General features: G+C 43.1%; 3 protein-coding genes across 4 annotated transcripts; all 3 read left to right on the top strand.

Moving 5' to 3' along the window:
- The first annotated feature begins 1,807 nt into the window (after window positions 1-1,807).
- Window positions 1,808-6,872, top strand: foxred2 (FAD-dependent oxidoreductase domain containing 2). Its single transcript, XM_020486765.2, has 10 exons — window positions 1,808-1,951; window positions 2,365-2,582; window positions 2,787-3,098; window positions 3,213-3,464; window positions 3,640-3,975; window positions 4,154-4,320; window positions 4,503-4,668; window positions 5,024-5,250; window positions 5,465-5,635; window positions 5,896-6,872. Exons 2-10 carry the CDS (start codon window positions 2,368-2,370, stop codon window positions 6,126-6,128), a joined length of 2,079 nt encoding a protein of 692 aa, XP_020342354.2. The 5' UTR covers window positions 1,808-1,951; window positions 2,365-2,367; the 3' UTR covers window positions 6,129-6,872.
- Window positions 6,873-8,787: 1,915 nt separating this feature from the next.
- Window positions 8,788-11,392, top strand: LOC109892274 (ankyrin repeat domain-containing protein 54). Of its 2 annotated transcripts, none has more exons than XM_031827726.1 (8): window positions 8,788-8,930; window positions 9,820-9,867; window positions 9,981-10,079; window positions 10,208-10,279; window positions 10,464-10,511; window positions 10,599-10,723; window positions 10,816-10,923; window positions 11,051-11,392. In XM_031827726.1, exons 1-8 carry the CDS (start codon window positions 8,918-8,920, stop codon window positions 11,123-11,125), a joined length of 588 nt encoding a protein of 195 aa, XP_031683586.1. In that variant the 5' UTR covers window positions 8,788-8,917; the 3' UTR covers window positions 11,126-11,392. The 2 variants fall into 2 exon arrangements, with proteins under 2 accessions (XP_031683586.1, XP_020340314.1); XM_020484725.2 differs by having other exon boundaries at window positions 8,847-9,509.
- A 223-nt stretch (window positions 11,393-11,615) lies between these two features.
- Window positions 11,616-17,615, top strand: LOC109893518 (HMG box-containing protein 4). Its single transcript, XM_020486764.2, has 13 exons — window positions 11,616-11,705; window positions 12,415-12,496; window positions 12,647-12,783; window positions 12,871-12,946; window positions 13,053-13,643; window positions 13,780-13,983; window positions 14,116-14,306; window positions 14,498-14,579; window positions 14,678-14,742; window positions 14,886-14,985; window positions 16,215-16,390; window positions 16,567-16,689; window positions 16,864-17,615. The coding sequence occupies exons 2-13, from the start codon at window positions 12,460-12,462 to the stop codon at window positions 16,906-16,908; spliced, it is 1,827 nt and encodes a 608-aa protein (XP_020342353.1). The 5' UTR covers window positions 11,616-11,705; window positions 12,415-12,459; the 3' UTR covers window positions 16,909-17,615.
- Window positions 17,616-17,876: the final 261 nt, after the last annotated feature.

The raw sequence follows: 17,876 nt of genomic DNA, 5'->3' as shown, positions 1-17,876 counted from the left end.
CTGTTCAAAGGCACTTAAAACGTTTGTCTTGCCCATTCACCCTCTGAATGACACACATAAACAATTCATGTCTCAATTGTCTGAAGGCTTGAAAATCCTTCTTTAACCTGTCTCCTCCCCTTCAACTACATGGATTGAAGTGGATTTAACAGGTGATATCAATAAGCGATCATAGCTTTCACCTGGAATGTCATGTTTCTAATGTTTTGTGCTCTCAGTGTATGTACCTTTTAGTTTTCTGAAGATTAATCAAATCAAATCCAAGTTTATTTGTCACGTGCACCGAATACAACAAGTGTAATAGACCTTACAGTGAAGTGCTTACTAACAGGCTCTAACCAACAGTGCAATTTCAAAAAAATACAAATTAAGGTATTAGGTGAACAATGGGTAAGTAAAGAAATAAAAACAACAGTAAAAAGACAGTGAAAAATAACAGTAGCGAGGCTATATACAGTAGCGAGGCTATATACAGGCACCAGTTAGTCGGGCTGATTGAGGTAGTATGTACATGCGGATATGGTTAAAGTTACTATGTAAATATGATGAACAGAGAGTAGCAGTAGCGTAAAAGAGGGGTTGGCGGGACACAATGCAGATAGCCCGGTTAGCCAATGTGCTGGGGCACTGGTTGGTCGGGCTAATTGAGGTAGTATGTACATGAATGTATAGTTAAAGTGACTATGCTTATATATGATGAACAGAGAGTAGCAGCAATGTAAAAGAGTAGTTGGGGTGGGCACACAATGCAAATAGTCTGGGTAGCCATGTGATTACCTGTTCAAAAGTCTTATGGCTTGGGGGTAAAAACTGTTGAGAAGCCTGTTTGTCCTAGACTTCGGGTGGCTTGGGGTCTTTGACAATTTTTAGGGCCTTCCTCTGACACCGCCTGGTGTAAAGGTCCTGGATGGCAGGCAGCTTAGCCCCAGTGATGTACAGGGCCGTACGCACTACCCTCTGTAATGCCTTGCGGTTGGAGGCCGAGCAGTTGCCATACCAGGCAGTGATGCAACCAGTGTTGCAGCTGTAGAACCTTTTGAGGATCTGAGGACCCATGCCAAATCTTTTTAGTTTCCTGAAGGGGAATAGGCTTTGTTGTGCCCTCTTCACGACTGAATAACTAGAGTGATTCAATATGCTGATTTATCTGCAGGCAGGACTCAATGGTTAAATTAATCCAATTTAATCCAATTCTCTTTCCCATTGTGTTCATTGAACTTTGTGTTGGTACAACGTTTCAGCCACAAATGACTAACTGCAGGTCAAAATTCATTTCAGGGGATTACATTGTAAACTCTTGTGTTCAGCATTCAATTTGTATGATTTACCATACATTTGTCTATTATTTATCTATTGATCTATTACCATTCTATAGATAACCTGATTCAACAGGTCTCAACCAAATAGAGAAGGGGGATACCATGACTCAACAGAAATGTATGTTGCAGTTGCAGAAGGCAAACATAAGAGCAATTTCTAGGCATGAAAATTTTATGAATAGTTAATTGTGTTTATGATATAATAATAATATGCATGCTATGTTTCACTTAATTAACATTTGATGATGATTAGTATGTATTTCACTAACAAAATATCAAACTACTACAATTATCGCAAAATCTCAAAAATTGCAACATTACAAACTTTATAACATTGTAATAAAGAAGGTCAAATGTGTTACTTTTGCTACTTGATACTTTTGTATCAAAAGTATGGAACATTTCTTGTCCATCACATCAAGTTTTATCACGCCCTCTATTTTACACACAAGCTCTTATTGGCCAGAATAGAGCAGCGTTTATTGGTCAGAATACTGTGGTATGCTGGAGTGTCGTATCAAGGGATGTTGCTCCGTTATGAAATCCCGACTATAGGTTGTTGGAGAGTTTTATTTACAGACCAAATGCAAAATTATATGGGATTAGATGAGAGGGAACCACTGCAGTGAAAGGTAAAACATCCTTCTTTAATAGATATGCTGTGTATTTTGTGCTCGTGGAGCGCTTCTCAACCAGTACAGCTGCATCCCCTCATGTCGAGTTGATGTCGGGCCAGAGTTTCAAGGCAAGCACGGGGATACACCCCATGAAGGCCCGCTATTGTCGTACTTTCTCTGTTCTACCACTCACTTGAACAATGCTATCTGATATTTCCTTTCAATTGACCTTCTTATGTTGGTAAAGCCATGGAAAATAGTTGCATGACTTTGGCAATAATATGGTTGCTGGTCAGTGGATATTTTCAGATTGCAGCTTTCAAAACTTAAATTTGCCGTTGATTATTGTCACCAGGGTATTGCAATGACCTTCACTAAACTCACTCTCCCACTAATAAATTCCTTCATTGCCTTTTACTCGTTCATAGGTCATGGATTCCCCTATCCTTCTTCTCCTAGCCCTCCTGGTCGCCCTGGTCCAATGTTTTCCTGATGACTACCACAGTCACAACAGCACCCGTCACCATGACTACTGTGTGCTTGGTGCTGGGCCTGCTGGCCTTCAGATGGGTCACTTTCTCTCCAAGAGTCAGAGAGATTACATCATATTGGAGAGGAACTCTGGGCCAGGGAGCTTCTTCAATATGTGAGTGCCTCTGTAGTAATGGGTGTCGACTATATCGGGTATTGCACTTGCTGAATCAATTTTCCAACTCAGCAAAGTATTTTGTAACAGTGCAACAATGATGCAACTTTCTCTATTGCCCTGCTCATAAAAATATGTCCTGATCTACACCATGTACATGAACATGTGTTGTATCTCATGGATGTTTTTTTTGTCCCTTTAAAGATACCCTCGACACAGGAAACTCATCAGCATCAACAAGATCTACACAGGAAGGCGGAACCGTGAGTTCAACCTTCGTCACGATTGGAACTCCCTCCTGAGTGACAGGCCCGACCTGCTGCTTCAGCGAGTCAGCCGGGAGCTCTACCCAGACGCAGACTCATTCCCCCGCTACCTCTCCATGTATGTGAAGGAGCTGGGGCTGAAGGTCCAGTATGGGGTGGACATCGGGAAGATCAGGGCCTCAGAGACTGAATCACCTAGAGGCAGGGGATACATACTGACTGACCAGCGTGGACTGGACTATACATGCAGGTACTGTGTTATATCTATACACATATCTAATGTAAAAGGATGGAAATATGGAAATATTCTCCACTATGCATACCATTAAAGAGATGATTCGCTCTCTTTCTCTCTGACCCACAGAGTCCTCCTGGTGTCCACAGGACTGTGGGATCCTCAGAAGGTCCAGTTTGAGGGCTCAGACCTGGTGGAGGGCTATGAGTCCATCCCTGTGGACCCAGAGGAGTATAAGGACCAGGCCGTGCTGATCCTGGGTAAGGGGAACTCAGCATTTGAAACAGCTCAGAGCATCCTGGGTCGGGCCAGCCGGATCCATCTCTACAGCCCGAGCCCGGTCCGCCTAGCCTGGCAGACACACTACGTCGGAGACCTCAGGTACTGAGAGGCATCATCAGGTTTTGACTCCCATATTGTCCTCTCCTACCAATTGTTCTTTCTTTTGTTTCACTGATTTAGCACTCCTGCATTAGTGTTTTAGATCAAAGTATGTTGCTATTCCCTTTAGCATAATCTGTTCATATCAAAGTGACCTATTTTCTCTCTTCCACAGAGCTGTGAACAATGAGCTGCTAGACACGTACCAGCTAAAGTCCCTTGATGGGTTGGTGGAGGGAGGCCTTGAGGACATTGCTATCGTCAGAAATGGAGAGGATGAAAAGAAGCGCTCAGGCAGAAAGAAGAAGTGCAGATCCAGTGGGAAGGAAAAGCGTGGCAAGCTGTTCCTTACTCTATCTGAGCTTCTGGACAGTTCGGATGGGAAGAACAGTTCAAAGGTCACAGCGACAAACCTGCCTGTGTACCACAATGACAACTTCTCTCTCCGCCAGCCATATGATCGTGTGATCCGCTGCCTGGGGTTCCGGTTCAACTTCAGCATCTTTGATGGGTATGTAAATGAATACTTTACAGTGGCATGTCTTTACATAATGCAAAAAGAGTTCTGTTAAAGTTATTGTTTTCTATGGAAGTGGTGGATCTTCTGTTTTATCATTTTCATTGGAAAAGCCATGCTATTTCAGTCAGATAATGTCAGTCTGTCCTAATGATACCGTTAATCTCTCCAGCTCTGCCCGCCCACCAAGCAGTGAGGGTGCCAGGGGGCGGTTGCCAGGGGTGACAGCCTGGTACGAGGGGCGGGGAACCCCAGACCTTTTTGTTCTGGGGACGGCTGCCCACTCAAGAGACTATCGCTCTTCTGCAGGGGGGTTCGTCCATGGCTTCCGATACACTGGTAACCATTCAAACTGCTGGTATTACAACGTAGACAGAGTCCATTTGACTTAGTTAGTAACTGCCTGTAAAGGGGGGAAAACTTTGAAATTACACATTTGTCAATAAAGTAATGTTTTTATAGACAAAATGTGTGTTTTTTGACTATTTGTTGTTGTAACTTTGTTATTTGTTCCACCCTAGTGCGTGCTGTACATAGAGTCCTTGAGCTGCGGTACCATAGCAACTCCTGGCCATCAATCAAACTGTCAATCAGTCAGCTGCAGTCCTGGCTGTTGAGGAGGGTCAATGAGGCCTCCGGACCATACCAAATGTTTGGGGTACTTGGAGACATCATTTTACTAAGAGGGTAAGTAGTGCTGAACCACTGTGCACATTTTTCGTCATGATTATTGTCCCTCATGGAAATGTACCTTTCTCTACCAATGAATCTCTCATTGATTGATTGCCTATAGATATCCCGATTTATGTTCACTAAGGCTGTGTTTACACAGGCAGACAAATTCTGATATTTTTATATCTGTATTTTGACCAATCTGAGCAGCCCTGAAAACGATCTGATGCGAAAAGATCTAATGTGATTGGTAAAAATACCAATTAGTGTAATAAAAAAGGTCAGAATTGGGATGCCTGTGTAAACGCATCCTAAATTCATCCATTTGTGAACCATTTAAATTTTTTATAATCTTCTCCTTTCCTGTCAGCTCTCACTGTGAGTACCTGGAGGAGTTTCCCCTCCAGGCCCTGCCCCAGTTCTCTTCTCTGTCTGGCCACCAGCTCTCCAAGCATGGGCTGCTGGTTCTGGTTTTACAGTACGGGCTGAACCGCACAGACTCACTGGGCCCTGGCAGGGCAGAGTCAGAGTGGACCCGTGCCTGGAGGTCCAACTTCCTCCACCCTGTTCTATATTACTATGACAAACTTCCCACTGGTGAGTCTGAGAATGTTAGAATCTTTATGAAGAGTACAAAACAGTTTGACCTTATGGTTGTGTTGAAGACTAAGTTAAGTCATGACATTCAAATGAAGAGTATATCTGTGTATAGTACAAGGCATCTTTGTGGTATGACGTCAGCACTCAAACCTACGCAGGTATGTAAAAACAAATACATGTTATTCTTTCATTTGTCTGCCATCCTAAACAGAGAGGGACATGAGACACCGTCCTGTTGGCTGGCCACTGCCACGGCCCAAGGCAGTGCATCACATGATCGAGGACTTCTTGACTGAGTGGGATGGGCCCATCTCCCACAGCCAGCCACTGCGGCGCTTCCTGGAACACTGTCTCCACACTGACCTCAGGGCCTTCTATGCAGGTAGAGCATGTCCTTACCTGATCCCTCATTACAACAACTTATTATACTAGGGTAGATATGCCCTTAGGATATGTCTTTTATATTTCCATATACAGTCCCTCCTACTCATCTATTTATATCACACAGGATTTGTTTGTTCACTTGTGACATACTGTCATACAGGATCTGTGTTATTACTGTTTTATTATGGTTCTGCCCACTCAATTACTTGATTACTGTTTTACCATGTGTAAAACTGAACTTGTTTCTTTTCCCCACAGAGTCATGTTTCCGCTTTTCCCTTACCAATCGAAAGCCACCCCTGTTTTGTCGTCAGGGATACCTGAGGAAGCATGGGGTTGTTAGGAATCGTCAGCTGTGGCAGCATGCCCATGAAGCTGGGCTAATGCCTGGAGGACAGGACTCTGCATCCCCAGACACAGACCCAGCGTTCCCTGATTACCTTACACGAGCTGGAGCCTCAGTGTCCTCTGCAATAAACCTCGACTTCTGATTGTTTACCCAAGGATCCCAAAACTAAACCTATGACAGTTTTGATGTCCCAAGACATTCTCTACCTCTCATTATAATGTCCATGAATATATACAGTATATACAGAGTCTACAAAACATTAAGAACACCTTCCTAATATTAAGTTGCACCCCCCTCCCCTCCCTCTTTTGCCCCCAGGGCAGCCTCAATTTTTCGGGGCATGGACTCTGCAAGGTGTCGAAAGTGTTCCACAGGGATGCTGGCCCATGTTAACTCCAATGCTTCCCGCAGTTGTGTCAAGCTGGCTAGATATATTTTGGGTGGTGGACCATTCTTGAAACACACAGGAAACTGTTGAGTGTGAAAAACCCAGCAGTGTTGCAGTTATTGACACAAACTGGTGTGTCTGGCACCTACTACCATACCCTGTTCAAAGGCACTTAAATCTTTTGTCTTGCCCATTCACCCTCTGAATGGCACACATACACAATCCTTGTCTCAATGCTTAAAAATCCTCCGCCCCTTCATCTACACTGATTAAAGTGGGTTTAACAAGTGACATCAATAAGTGTCATGGAAAGAGCAGGTGTTCTTAAAGTTGTGTACACTCAGTTTGTATATACAGTACCAGTCAAAAGTTTGGACACACCTACTCATTTTTCTTTATTTTTACTCTTTTCTAAATTGTAGAATAATAGTGAAGACATCAAAACTATGAAATAACACATGGAATCATGTAATAACCAACAAAGTTTTAAACAAATCTAAATATATTCTAAATTTGAGATTCTTCTAAGTAGCCACCCTTTGCCTTGATGACAGCTTTGCAAACTCTTGGCATTCTCTCAACCAGCTTCATGAGGTAGTCACCGGTATGCATTTCAATTAACAGGTGTGCCTTGTTAAAAGTTAATTTGAGGAATTTCTTTGCTTAATGCGTTTGAGCCAATCAGTTATGTTGTGACAGGGTAGGGTTGGTATAGAAAATATCCCGATTTGGTCAAAGACCAAGTCCATATTATGGCAAGAACAAGTCAAATAAGCAAATGACAGTCCATCATTACTTTAAGACATGACGGTCAGTCAATGTGGAACATTTCAAGAACTTTGAAAGTTTCTTCAAGTGCAGTTGCAAAACCCAAGAGCTATAATGAAACTGGCTCTCAAGAGGACTGCCACAGGAAAGGAAGACCCAGAGTTACCTCTGCTGCAGAGGATAAGTTAATTAGAGTTACCATCCTCAGAAATCGCAATTAACTGCACCTCAGATTGCAGCCGAAATAAATGCTTCACAGAGTTCAAATAACAGACACATCTCAACATCAACTGTTCAGAGGAGACTGCGTGAATCAGGCCATTGTCGAATTGATGCAAAGAAACTACTACTTAAGGACACCAATAGGAATAAGAGACTTGCTTGGACCAAGAAACATGAGCAATGGACATTAGACCAGTGGAAATCTGTCCTTTGGTCTGATGAGTCCAAATTTGAGATTTTTGGTTCCAACTGCCGTGTCTTAGTGAGACGCAGAGTAGGTGAACGGATGATCCCCGCATGTGTGGTTCCCACCATGGAGGAGGAGGTATGGGGGTGCTTTGCTGGTGACACTGTCTGTGATTTATTTTGAATTCAAGAATTCAATTCACTTACCAGCATGGCTACCACAGCATTCTGCAGCGATACGCCATCCCATCTGGTTTGCGCTTAGTGGGACCATCATTTGTTTTTCAACAGGACAATGACCAAAAACACACCTACAGGCTGTGTAAGGGCTATTTGACCAAGAAGGAGAGTGATGGAGTAATGCATCAGATGACTTGGCCTCCACAATCACCCGACCTCAATACAATTGAGATGGTTTGGGATGAGTAAGACCGCAGAGTGAAGGAAAAGCAGCCAGCAAGTGCTCAGCATATGTGGGAACTCCTTGAAGACTGTTGGAAAAGCATTCCAGGTGGCTACCTCGGGAAGCTGGTTGAGAGAATGCCAAGAGTGTGCAAGCTGTCATCAAGGCAAAGGGTGGCTACTTTGAAGAATCTAAAATCTATTTTTATATTTGAAACACTTTTTTGGTTACTACATGACTCCATATGTGTTATTTCATAGTTTTGATGTCTACAATATTATTCTACAATATAGAAAATAGTAAAATAAAGAAAAACCCTTCAATGAGTAGGTGTGTCCAAACTTTGTCTGTATATTCCAAATATTTTGGTTGAACAACCATCCTGATTCCTCTGAGAGTTGACTGCTTATTCCATTTTATTCCTTAAATCATATTTATATATTACACTAAATTGTGGAATGTTTTATATTATGAAACGTTAGATTTGGATGTGTGTACAAACAGTATGGGTGATGTTGGGTTTTCATTACATGGTGATCTGTGAATTATGCATTATTTATTTTTTATACTATTTGTGTAGGCCTACTACTGTTATTTATCTGCTTACTTATTTTCTGTTGCAACAGATGTAAGACATTAAAGAGAGATAACATAAAGCTCAGATGTTTCCATGTTTGGTTAAGGTTATGGTCCCAAGGAGTTCACGTAGAACTAACCCGAAATTGAATACTGCATCACACATCCCGCGTGTCCCGCTTGCTCATTGGCTTCTTTTGCACGGGGGTGGGTGCTTTGTTTCGAGAGAACGAACAACGTAGGCTCTGATTGGTAATAGTCCTTGTCAACGTTCCTCTTACAATAGGAGCGCCTTTTACTGCTTGTTCTCGTGAGAATTTAAATAATGAAACAGGAGACATTTTGGCTCTTGTAACAGGGACGCATCTTGAATTGAAAGCATGAACATATGAGCCACAATGGTAAATATGCGTAGAATAGATTCTGTATTGATGTTCTAGAGCCAGCGATGTCAACGGAGTAAATAAACGCCGTATTCAAAGTCGCAAGTCAGTTCATCAACATAAATGACTATTTTCGCAGCTCCTAGTATTGGCTTGCGAACGAGGATAATTTTGAAGAGAGAAACCCCAAAATAAATATTCCACATGAGTCGGTGAACATGGACGGGTGGAGTCCAATTGTTGCAACAGCTTCTGACGAGGAACGTTCAAGCTCCGAGGGTGAATGCACGGTGGGAACTGGACCAAAAGAAGCGGATGAGAAAGAGGGTGAACTAAAGATAAATGATGAGAGGATGGATGGAGGTGCTGCTGAGGGATTTGGGATAACTGGCTTTGGAGAGGGCACCGTGAGATTGAGTCGTACGGGACAGACCGCTGAACAAGAACTTCGGTACCTCCACTTGCTATGGGAACCCAGTCGAGTTGGGTCAGGGGCGGGTGTGGCGAGCAGCAAACCCGGGAAGGTGACAGGGTGTAGAGCGAGGCGACAAGGGAGAGCCCGGCGAAATGTGGGGCCCATTGGAAAAGATATTTATGGTACAGAAACTCCACACACTCAACATTGGAGAAAAATATTGTGTTGATGGAGAGAGCCGTGAATTCCACACCCAGTCATGAGGTGTAAAGCTGTATGAATAGTGTAAAGCTGTATGAATGCTGTGGAGGGACGGGATGTCATGCAAGGCATCTGCCTATGGCTCCTGAACTTTGACAAAAGTATCATCAGTATGCATTATACTAGCCTAATACATCAGATGGTGATAGGCATGTCAACACTCAAAGCACAGAGTTTAGCATTCTACCGGATGTTTACCTAACCTTTGGCTTGTTTGTTCATTCTCTCTAGCGGTGAAGAGGTTTCGAGACGCTGCCAATGGCAACGACATTGATACGGGTAGGCATTGAAGAGAACTATTGGAACATCAACTATTGTGAGACTTAACAAGACCAAGTAATATATGGTATCCCTTTCAGGCGTTTAACGTTTCTGTCTCTTTTTTTATCCAGTGCGCAGGCTTCTTCTAGAAGACATAGACCCTTGTGCAGCAGATGACAAAGGAAGAACAGCCCTCCACTTCTCCTCCTGTAATGGCAACGAGAGCATCGGTAAGTCAAATTGAGAAGTGCAAGGGGCTCCTGATTCATTACTCAACAGTAATGACATTGTTATGAACTGATAATAATCACAGCAGCATTACTGTGAACAAATGATTAACTTGTCCCCTTCCTTTCAGTGCAACTTCTTCTGAGCTACGGCGCTGACCCTAATCAGCGGGATGGCCTTGGGAACACCCCTCTCCATCTGGGTAAGAACAACACATGGTACTGAAAGTATAGCATTCAGTTCATGGGTGTACAACATTGCTACTTTAGGTCCCAATGGCAGAAAAGTAAAAGATGAACAATTTATTTTGATTGAACTTTTCCATACCTGACAAATGTATATTTTCCACATTCTTTCCACTACTGCACCTGTCTATGTCTATGCAGCGGCCTGTACCAACCACGTGCCTGTAATCACCACATTGCTGAGAGGAGGTGAGAAGCCATACTGTATGGACACACATGGACATATATACTGTACACCTGCTAATGATAACTTGTTAATGTTGTGTTTCTGTTCAGGAGCACGTGTGGATGCCCTAGACCGAGCAGGAAGGACCCCCCTGCACCTGGCACGCTCCAAACTCAACATCCTGCAGGAAGGAGACTCGAGGAGTATAGAAACTCTTAGAGGGGAGGTCACACAGGTAGTAAGGGGTTATTACAACAGCACTATGTAAACATTAGTATACCAACATTTATTTGTGCAGTCTGAAATGCTCTCTCCATGGCTCTGTAGATCATTCAGATGCTGAGGGAGTACCTGAATGTGATGGGACAGAGTGAGGCCAGAGAGAGACTGGATCATATCTCAACACAGCTGCAGCACACACGCACCAAAGAACAGGTAAGACACATTTGTGTTTAACTCACTCTCACACACACACACATGCTTTTTGGTATCATTCTGATTACTTGTTACAGGACTGAATGAGCCTTCATAGGTGACAATTATGGCTTCTCTTCTATTTCAGGTTGATGAGGTAACTGACTTGCTGGCCAGCTTCACATCACTCAGTCTACAGAAGCAGAATTTGGGGGATAGGTAGAGGGGGCTCTCTTTGCGGATACATTCTTCTGTTTACGGCGGGGTAATGTTAATACTACTGTGATAAAGTAAATAATACAAATCTTTATGAACTCATTACCCTTGATTGTTGTGTTGGTCTTCCTCTCAACATCTTTGTGTACGGGCCTTTTTTTCTGTTGCCTTGCATGTGTTGTACATGAATGTTTACTGTAAAAATGAATCTTGGTCATTGTTGTAAATGGTTGTAACAATCTGAGTTAATGGATTAATAAAATATTTGGAAATATTTGTTGCCTCTGCTTTATAAGAAAAAGATGGTGTAACATCAATATGCATTGTCAGTTAATGCCGTTATCATTATCCATTCATAGAATTAGTAAATGAAAAGTAATTGTTACATATTGGCTACATTATCTTGAAATTAATAGACGCAATGTATATTTCCAACCAATTGACATTGTGCACTACAATAACGTACACGATTTCATTGTTGTGATTCGCTACATCCCCGTCAAGTCCCTCCCCCTGTCGACACGCATCGTTGTTGACTGATATCAAAGATGGCGACTGGAACCGCGTAAATTGGTGAATCCGGAGAGGTAGTAAAATTACATATAATTGTACATTTCTTCTCTCTTTGCGACAGTAAAATTCACATATTCTCACCTCAGCATGCTAAAACAGAATTTATGAACCAAATGCATGAACATTTATTTATTTGTCCGTTTAGACTGACATAGGCCTAGCTCCACCAGAAGCCACGGACTGCTATTGCAGTACCTTCCGGATAACCCAGCACATAATCAGCAATACGAGTTAGAAGAGGTTGCAAATGTTGGGAGTTAGGGACTCTCAGCTAATGAAAGGGGGTGTGTTTGTGTGTTTTTTCGAAAGTAGGCGGGAATTTATCCTTCAATTGCCTAAACACACTTCAGTTTTGTAATGTATCTATTATTACTATAGGCTCAAGCATGCTATTTATCAGTGTAGATGGTTATCCAAAGTTTGAGAGACAGCAATTGAATGTCCTCTCTCATCACGAATATGTGGTGGCGAGTTGTAACAAGGCAGTTCTTGCTTTTTGAAGGGGTTTACTCAGGTTGATCAATTTGGTGTTAAAATACTTCTTTATTGTTGTCTGTCTCTTATTTTTGACATCCTTCAGTTCACAGTGAAATGTAAATAACCTGTATTTTGCAGTAAAACTGCTCCAAATCACAAGTTGCATGTATGTGTTATATTGGCTGAGTCAGTGGCTGATGTTTCCTCCATATCCCTATGACTGTTCTAATATCTTGCTTTTGTTAGTGACACAGAGAGACGGGCAACCCTGTTGAGGAGAAAAGAGAGATCATGGCTTTTGAGGAGATCAAGAAGAAAGGAGTAGTTGGTAATTTGTGCCAGTTCTTTCCTCTTGTGCCTCTTATGTTATTTTGAAGAAATCTGTCAATAATTGAGTTATTAAAAGTCATCATCATCATTCCAATTGTCATGCAATGCCTGATGTTCCCAGTGTGCATTACAACTCTCTCTTTCTCAGAGGTAGGGATGGAAGGGGAAGTGGGCCTTGTGGCTGGTCGCAGTCAGAGAGAGAAGAGGAGATCATACAAGGACCTGCTCAGAGAGGAGGAGGAGATTGCTGCACAGGTCCGCAAGTCATCCAAGAAACGGCCCAAGGTAACAGCAGAACACTGGTTTCACAATGTAGTGCCTTGTAGTTTCTGTTGGTTGTAAATTTAGTCAAATTCTGACTTTTTCATTTAGGACTCAGAACTTTTCTTATTGGGAGGGGACTCCCACAAGAAGAAGAAAAAGCACAGTGAAGACTACTATTACAGAGGTAAGAGAGGAAGGAATTCTGCTCTATCAATAAAATTATTTGCATGAATTTTATGCTGAACTGATTCATTATGTTCTCACTCTCCCTTCACGATGTTCTTTACCAGATCAGCAAGGCTCAGGCCCACCTCCCCACAAGAAGAAGCGAAAGTCGTCAGACCACTCCCCTTCCCTGTCCTCCTCGTCTTCCTCCCATCCCACAGACACAGCCATGGGGCTCCTACAGGCCATCACCTCCCCTATGGCCACCGGCTCAGACCCGAGCCCACACCTGCACAAGAAGCCCTCCTATCCCTCCTTCTCTTCCTCCCACTCCTCCAAAGACCGCAAACGTGATGGGAGCACCGGAGGAAGCAAAGGCAGCCACTCCTCTCATTCCCGCCCTATGTCTTCATCCTCCTCTTCCAAAAAGCACTCCTCCAAGTCGTCGTCTCTGTTCCATGGTGGTACCGGTACCCCTAAAGGAGATCTCCTGAACATACGTGAGCCGGATGGGCTGAGGATGAAGCTCATGGTCTCGCCTAAGGAGAAGGCCGAAGGAGAGGGCTTTCCCTTCCCTCCCCACTCCTCCTCATCCTCAAAAGGGGGGATAAAAAAGGACAAGGACAGAGACCGGAAACAGCTCTCTAAAATCCCCAAGAAGATGCAGCAGAGCCGAGATCCACTGCCTGTTGTGGGGAAAGAAGTGGAGGTGGAGGGTAAGAGGGCCTTTGGCTAGATTTATCGCTATGAGAGACATTATTAGAAACTCATTTGTATGTGCCCTTAACCACTTTTCCTGTATTTGTGTTGATTCCTGCATGAACCCTATGTCCTCTCTCTCTTGTGTGTCAGGGCACTACGGTGGGGGTATGGGGGGAGACAGCTCCTCCTCAGGGGGCGAACTGGAGGCAGGAGAGCTGGTGATAGATGACTCGTACAAGCATCTGTCAAAGAAAAAGAAGAAGAGCAAGAAAAGCAAGAAGAAAAAGGAGAAAGAGAAGGACAGGGAGAAAGACAAAGGCGGGAGAGAGAAGAAGCACAGCAAAGGATCAGGAGGTGATTAGAAACTTTTGGAACGCTGCCTCTAGTCTGCCTTAGTCCTATTGCAGAAAGATGTTTAACATTGGTTACTTCAACAGTTACTTTTATTATGCATTCTAATATGTGCTCCTTGTATGCTTTCTCCAGGGGACCCATCGAGAGGCCACACCCACACCCATGGCTCAGCCAATCACTCTGCAGCTGGTGGAATGTATGCCATGGGGGCTCCGGTCTCCACTCCCATCCTTACTCACCATCATCAAAGTAATGAAGTAGCAATGATGGAGAAGAAGAAAAAGAAGGAGGAGAGGGAAAGGGAAAAGCACGAGAAAGATAAGGTAAGAACCAAAACAGATTGGTAGTTTAGGCTTTTAGACAGTGTTTCCTGCATTTTGTACAGTATATATATGTACAGTAAATATCAAATTTGATTGGTCACATACACAGATTTAGCAGATGTTATTGTGGGTGTAGTGAAATGCTTTATATATAGATACTCTGCTCATCTCCTGCTGCTCCTTTTTCTCAGCCCAAGAAGAAGAACACAACAGCGTACCAGGTGTTCTGTAAAGAGTACAGGGTCAACATCAATGCAGAGCAGCCGGGACTAGGTGGGCAGACTTATCCCTTTTTATAATTAGATTGTAACTATTAATGATTGTGGTACATATGCTATACAAAACCTAAAGAAAGACTTTACTGTTTGCAGTGTTTGGGGAGCTGAGCAAAAAGTTGGCAGAGGTGTGGAAACAGCTCCCAGAAAAAGACAAACTGGTAAGTTTCACTTGAAATTAACAATTTAAAAAGAGATTTGATTGATAATTCTGATAAACATTTGAAATCAATTTAAGAATGGCCTGTCAGCACTATGCTATGAGTCATGTTCCATGGCCTAAATTGCTTCTATATAAACATAGGTGTGGAAGCAGAAAGCTCAGTACCTGCAGCACAAGCAGAACAAAGCTGAGGCCACCACAGTCAAACGCAAGAGCTCCACAGATGGAGTCAAAAGCAAAGGTAAGAGCTAGGGATGCACGATAAATCGGTGAGCATATCGGAATCGAGCGATATTAGCTAAAAATACCAACATCGGTATCGGCCCGATGTCTAGTTTAATGCCGATGTGCAAAACCGATGTCAAAGCTGACGTGCATACATATATAAGTAGATGACTTAATGACACCACAAAAAATACAGCGCTACACAGAACAAAAGCAAAAAAATACTAAGCGCACTTCCAACAACTAAACAAGTTCAAGTTGAGTAGTCATTTGAAAGAGTAATAACATTTCAGCGAGACAACTCAAAGGCGAAATCCATTAACGCCAAGATAATGGAAGTCATTATGCTACTTGCTATGTGTGTCACGACTGACATTTGGACCAGCGATGTCAGCCCCATCCATGAGCATGCCGAGTCTGACAGCACAGTGTGTCAACGAGGATTTCCTACTGAGGAAAGCGGTATTGCATGCTCAAGAATGTGCTCGTTCTCATACCGCTGCTGCCATTTCAATGGCACTTGAGAACATGTTTGAAGCTTGAAAACATGAACACACTCCTAGTGCCATTCAAACAACTGACTGGAGAAATAAGCTAATCAACTGCGTCTGCAGCAGATACCCTCTGTCATGGCATTGAAACATCTGCTCAACAAAACTGCCCACACCGAACATGGGGTTATAACTTAGGCTGTGAACAAGCGATTCGGTGGCATTCTCTCTGAGCCTCTTTACTGTGTCACCACCATGCTTAATGCTAGGTACAAGGACTGCTACTTCGATGGAGACAAACAGGGTTTACGTGAAATGTAACGACGCTGGGCCAATTGTGTGCTGCCCTATGGGACTCCCAATCACGACCGGATGTGATACAGCCTGGATTCGAACCAGGGACTGTAGTGATGCCTCTTGCACTGAGATGCAGTGCCTTAGACCGCTGCATCCATGTGTGTGTGTTAACTATTTAACTGTACTAGAATGCTTAAAAGGCCGCTAAAATGTGAAATATTGCTATTGTTTTTTTTGGGCATGGGAAATATCTAATATCTGTATCGGCCAAAAATGTGATATCGGTGCATCCCTAGTAAGAGCCCATCTGCAGCCACATTGGCCTTGCAGCTCTATCAGCTTAGACAGGGATACCAAGTCAATCAGTAGTCCTGTCCTTTCTCTATGCTGCTCAGTAGCCCACAGGACACTCATGGTCAGTTGGTCACTGCGTGTGTTGTATTTGTATGCGTCTCAGGCTCTATGAAGGGCATGGGGCTGGGAGCAGGGCTGGTGTCCCCCAACCGGGTGTCTGTGGGTGTGTCCCTGTCACCAGCACGGGTCCCTGATGTCGACCCCATCGATGCGGCCGCCCACCTGCAACTACTGGGAGAGTCCCTGTCCCTCATCGGCCACCGATTACAGGAGACAGAGGTACACACACACCAACCACCTATTCCTTGTATCTTTTAACTTAGCTGTTGTGTCCAAATGTACTCTCTTCACCTACAACAGAAATGTCTCATTATCACGTTCATATGAGTAAAGACTGAACAAAGATTTGTGTGTGTGACCACTAGACTAACTGCCTCTGCTCTCACCTCACTCAGGGGATGGTGGCGGTGTCAGGCAGTCTCTCTGTACTGCTGGACTCCATCTTGTGTGCCCTGGGACCCCTGACCTGCCTCACAGCACAGATCCCCCAGCTCAACGGATGTCCCCGCCAAGTCTTGGTAAATCACTCACACCTTGCCATCTATTTTAAATGTTGTTCTGAAAGGTTTCATCTCCCACTTGGGCTGTAAAGTAAACATATGTGGCTGTAGTGACAGCACATTGTGTGATAGCAAGTGTGTTGCATAAGGCCAGCCTGAAACATTTCTCTCCTTCTTTTATCTCTCTTTCAGTCCAACACATTGGACAACATTGCTTACATCATGCCAGGGCTGTGAAGCCAACATAAACATTCCTTTCCCGTCTACTGAGTGTCCTCGCCATGAAGTAAAACGTTTGGAGTGAGAGTGCCCATTATAGAAGCGTGGCTTGGGATGCAGACTATTATTTATGCAGCAAGACATTGGAAAACGTGGATATTAATAGTTTCAACAAGTTTTTAAAATGTATTTTAAAATGAGTTCATTTCTTCTTCTTTTTTTTTACTGAAACCTATTTTAATGAACACTCTTTTCTTTACCTCTGGCATATCTGTTAGCATCTTCAGATTTAACTGTATGTTCTTGTGGGTGTGGGAATGTGTGCGGGCGTGTGTGTTTTCTGTGTGTATACAGTATCTCCAGAGGCTAGTTTTTACCCAAAAGGACAAACCAGGGCCCAAGTCCACCATTGTTCCTCTTCCATCAACGTACCATGAAAATAATATATTTTGACAATTATTCATGTTTGTTTTACTACTTAATTGCATAATGACTTGCTCTTTTGTATATATGCTATTTTAATGAGTATTAAGGTTTAGATTTTGACTGTAGAATGAAATTTGTATACGGTAGAAACATTTTGAGGCAACTGCAATCAAACTACTGTTGTGGTATTTGTAGCTTTTGAAGCACAAAGCTGTACACCACATTTTCATGAATACATTTCTTCCTCTGAGTATACAGTATGGAAATGTTGACAATAAAAATGACAGTGTCAACATTCAGACTGAGCATAGCAGACTTATATGACTGGTATGTACCACCACCACCTTCTTTCAACTACAGCTGTTGTTCTGACTCCTAAACACAAACCAATGAATGAATAAGGCTTGTATTTATTGTAACAAACCATTGTAGTGTATCAAAATAATTTACATTTTAAGGCCAGTTATACCTACAACTGAAATTGCTGTTTTTAAGTCAGTAAAGGGAATTGTACATGAACTGCAGCAGCTGCTCATGAATCCTCAGGATCCTTGTCAGAT

This window comes from Oncorhynchus kisutch, linkage group LG6 (genome assembly GCF_002021735.2).
Source record: "Oncorhynchus kisutch isolate 150728-3 linkage group LG6, Okis_V2, whole genome shotgun sequence".
NCBI classification, from domain to species: Eukaryota; Metazoa; Chordata; class Actinopteri; order Salmoniformes; family Salmonidae; genus Oncorhynchus; species Oncorhynchus kisutch.
The sequence above is the reverse complement of the archived record's forward strand: the minus strand, read 5'-3'. Positions and strand labels throughout refer to the sequence as shown.

Coding starts and splice junctions, on each gene's coding strand:
- foxred2 (XM_020486765.2), top strand. CDS start 2,368: ATGGATTCCCCTATCCTTCTTCTCCTAGCCCTCCTGGTCGCCCTGGTC. Junction 3,465..3,639: donor CACTACGTCGGAGACCTCAG/GTACTGAGAGGC, acceptor TCTCTTCCACAG/AGCTGTGAACAATGAGCTGC. Junction 5,251..5,464: donor CTATGACAAACTTCCCACTG/GTGAGTCTGAGA, acceptor CATCCTAAACAG/AGAGGGACATGAGACACCGT.
- LOC109892274 (XM_020484725.2), top strand. CDS start 9,131: ATGGACGGGTGGAGTCCAATTGTTGCAACAGCTTCTGACGAGGAACGT. Junction 10,512..10,598: donor CACCACATTGCTGAGAGGAG/GTGAGAAGCCAT, acceptor GTTTCTGTTCAG/GAGCACGTGTGGATGCCCTA. Junction 10,724..10,815: donor TTAGAGGGGAGGTCACACAG/GTAGTAAGGGGT, acceptor ATGGCTCTGTAG/ATCATTCAGATGCTGAGGGA.
- LOC109893518 (XM_020486764.2), top strand. CDS start 12,460: ATGGCTTTTGAGGAGATCAAGAAGAAAGGAGTAGTTG. Junction 12,947..13,052: donor TGAAGACTACTATTACAGAG/GTAAGAGAGGAA, acceptor GTTCTTTACCAG/ATCAGCAAGGCTCAGGCCCA. Junction 14,986..16,214: donor AGATGGAGTCAAAAGCAAAG/GTAAGAGCTAGG, acceptor TATGCGTCTCAG/GCTCTATGAAGGGCATGGGG.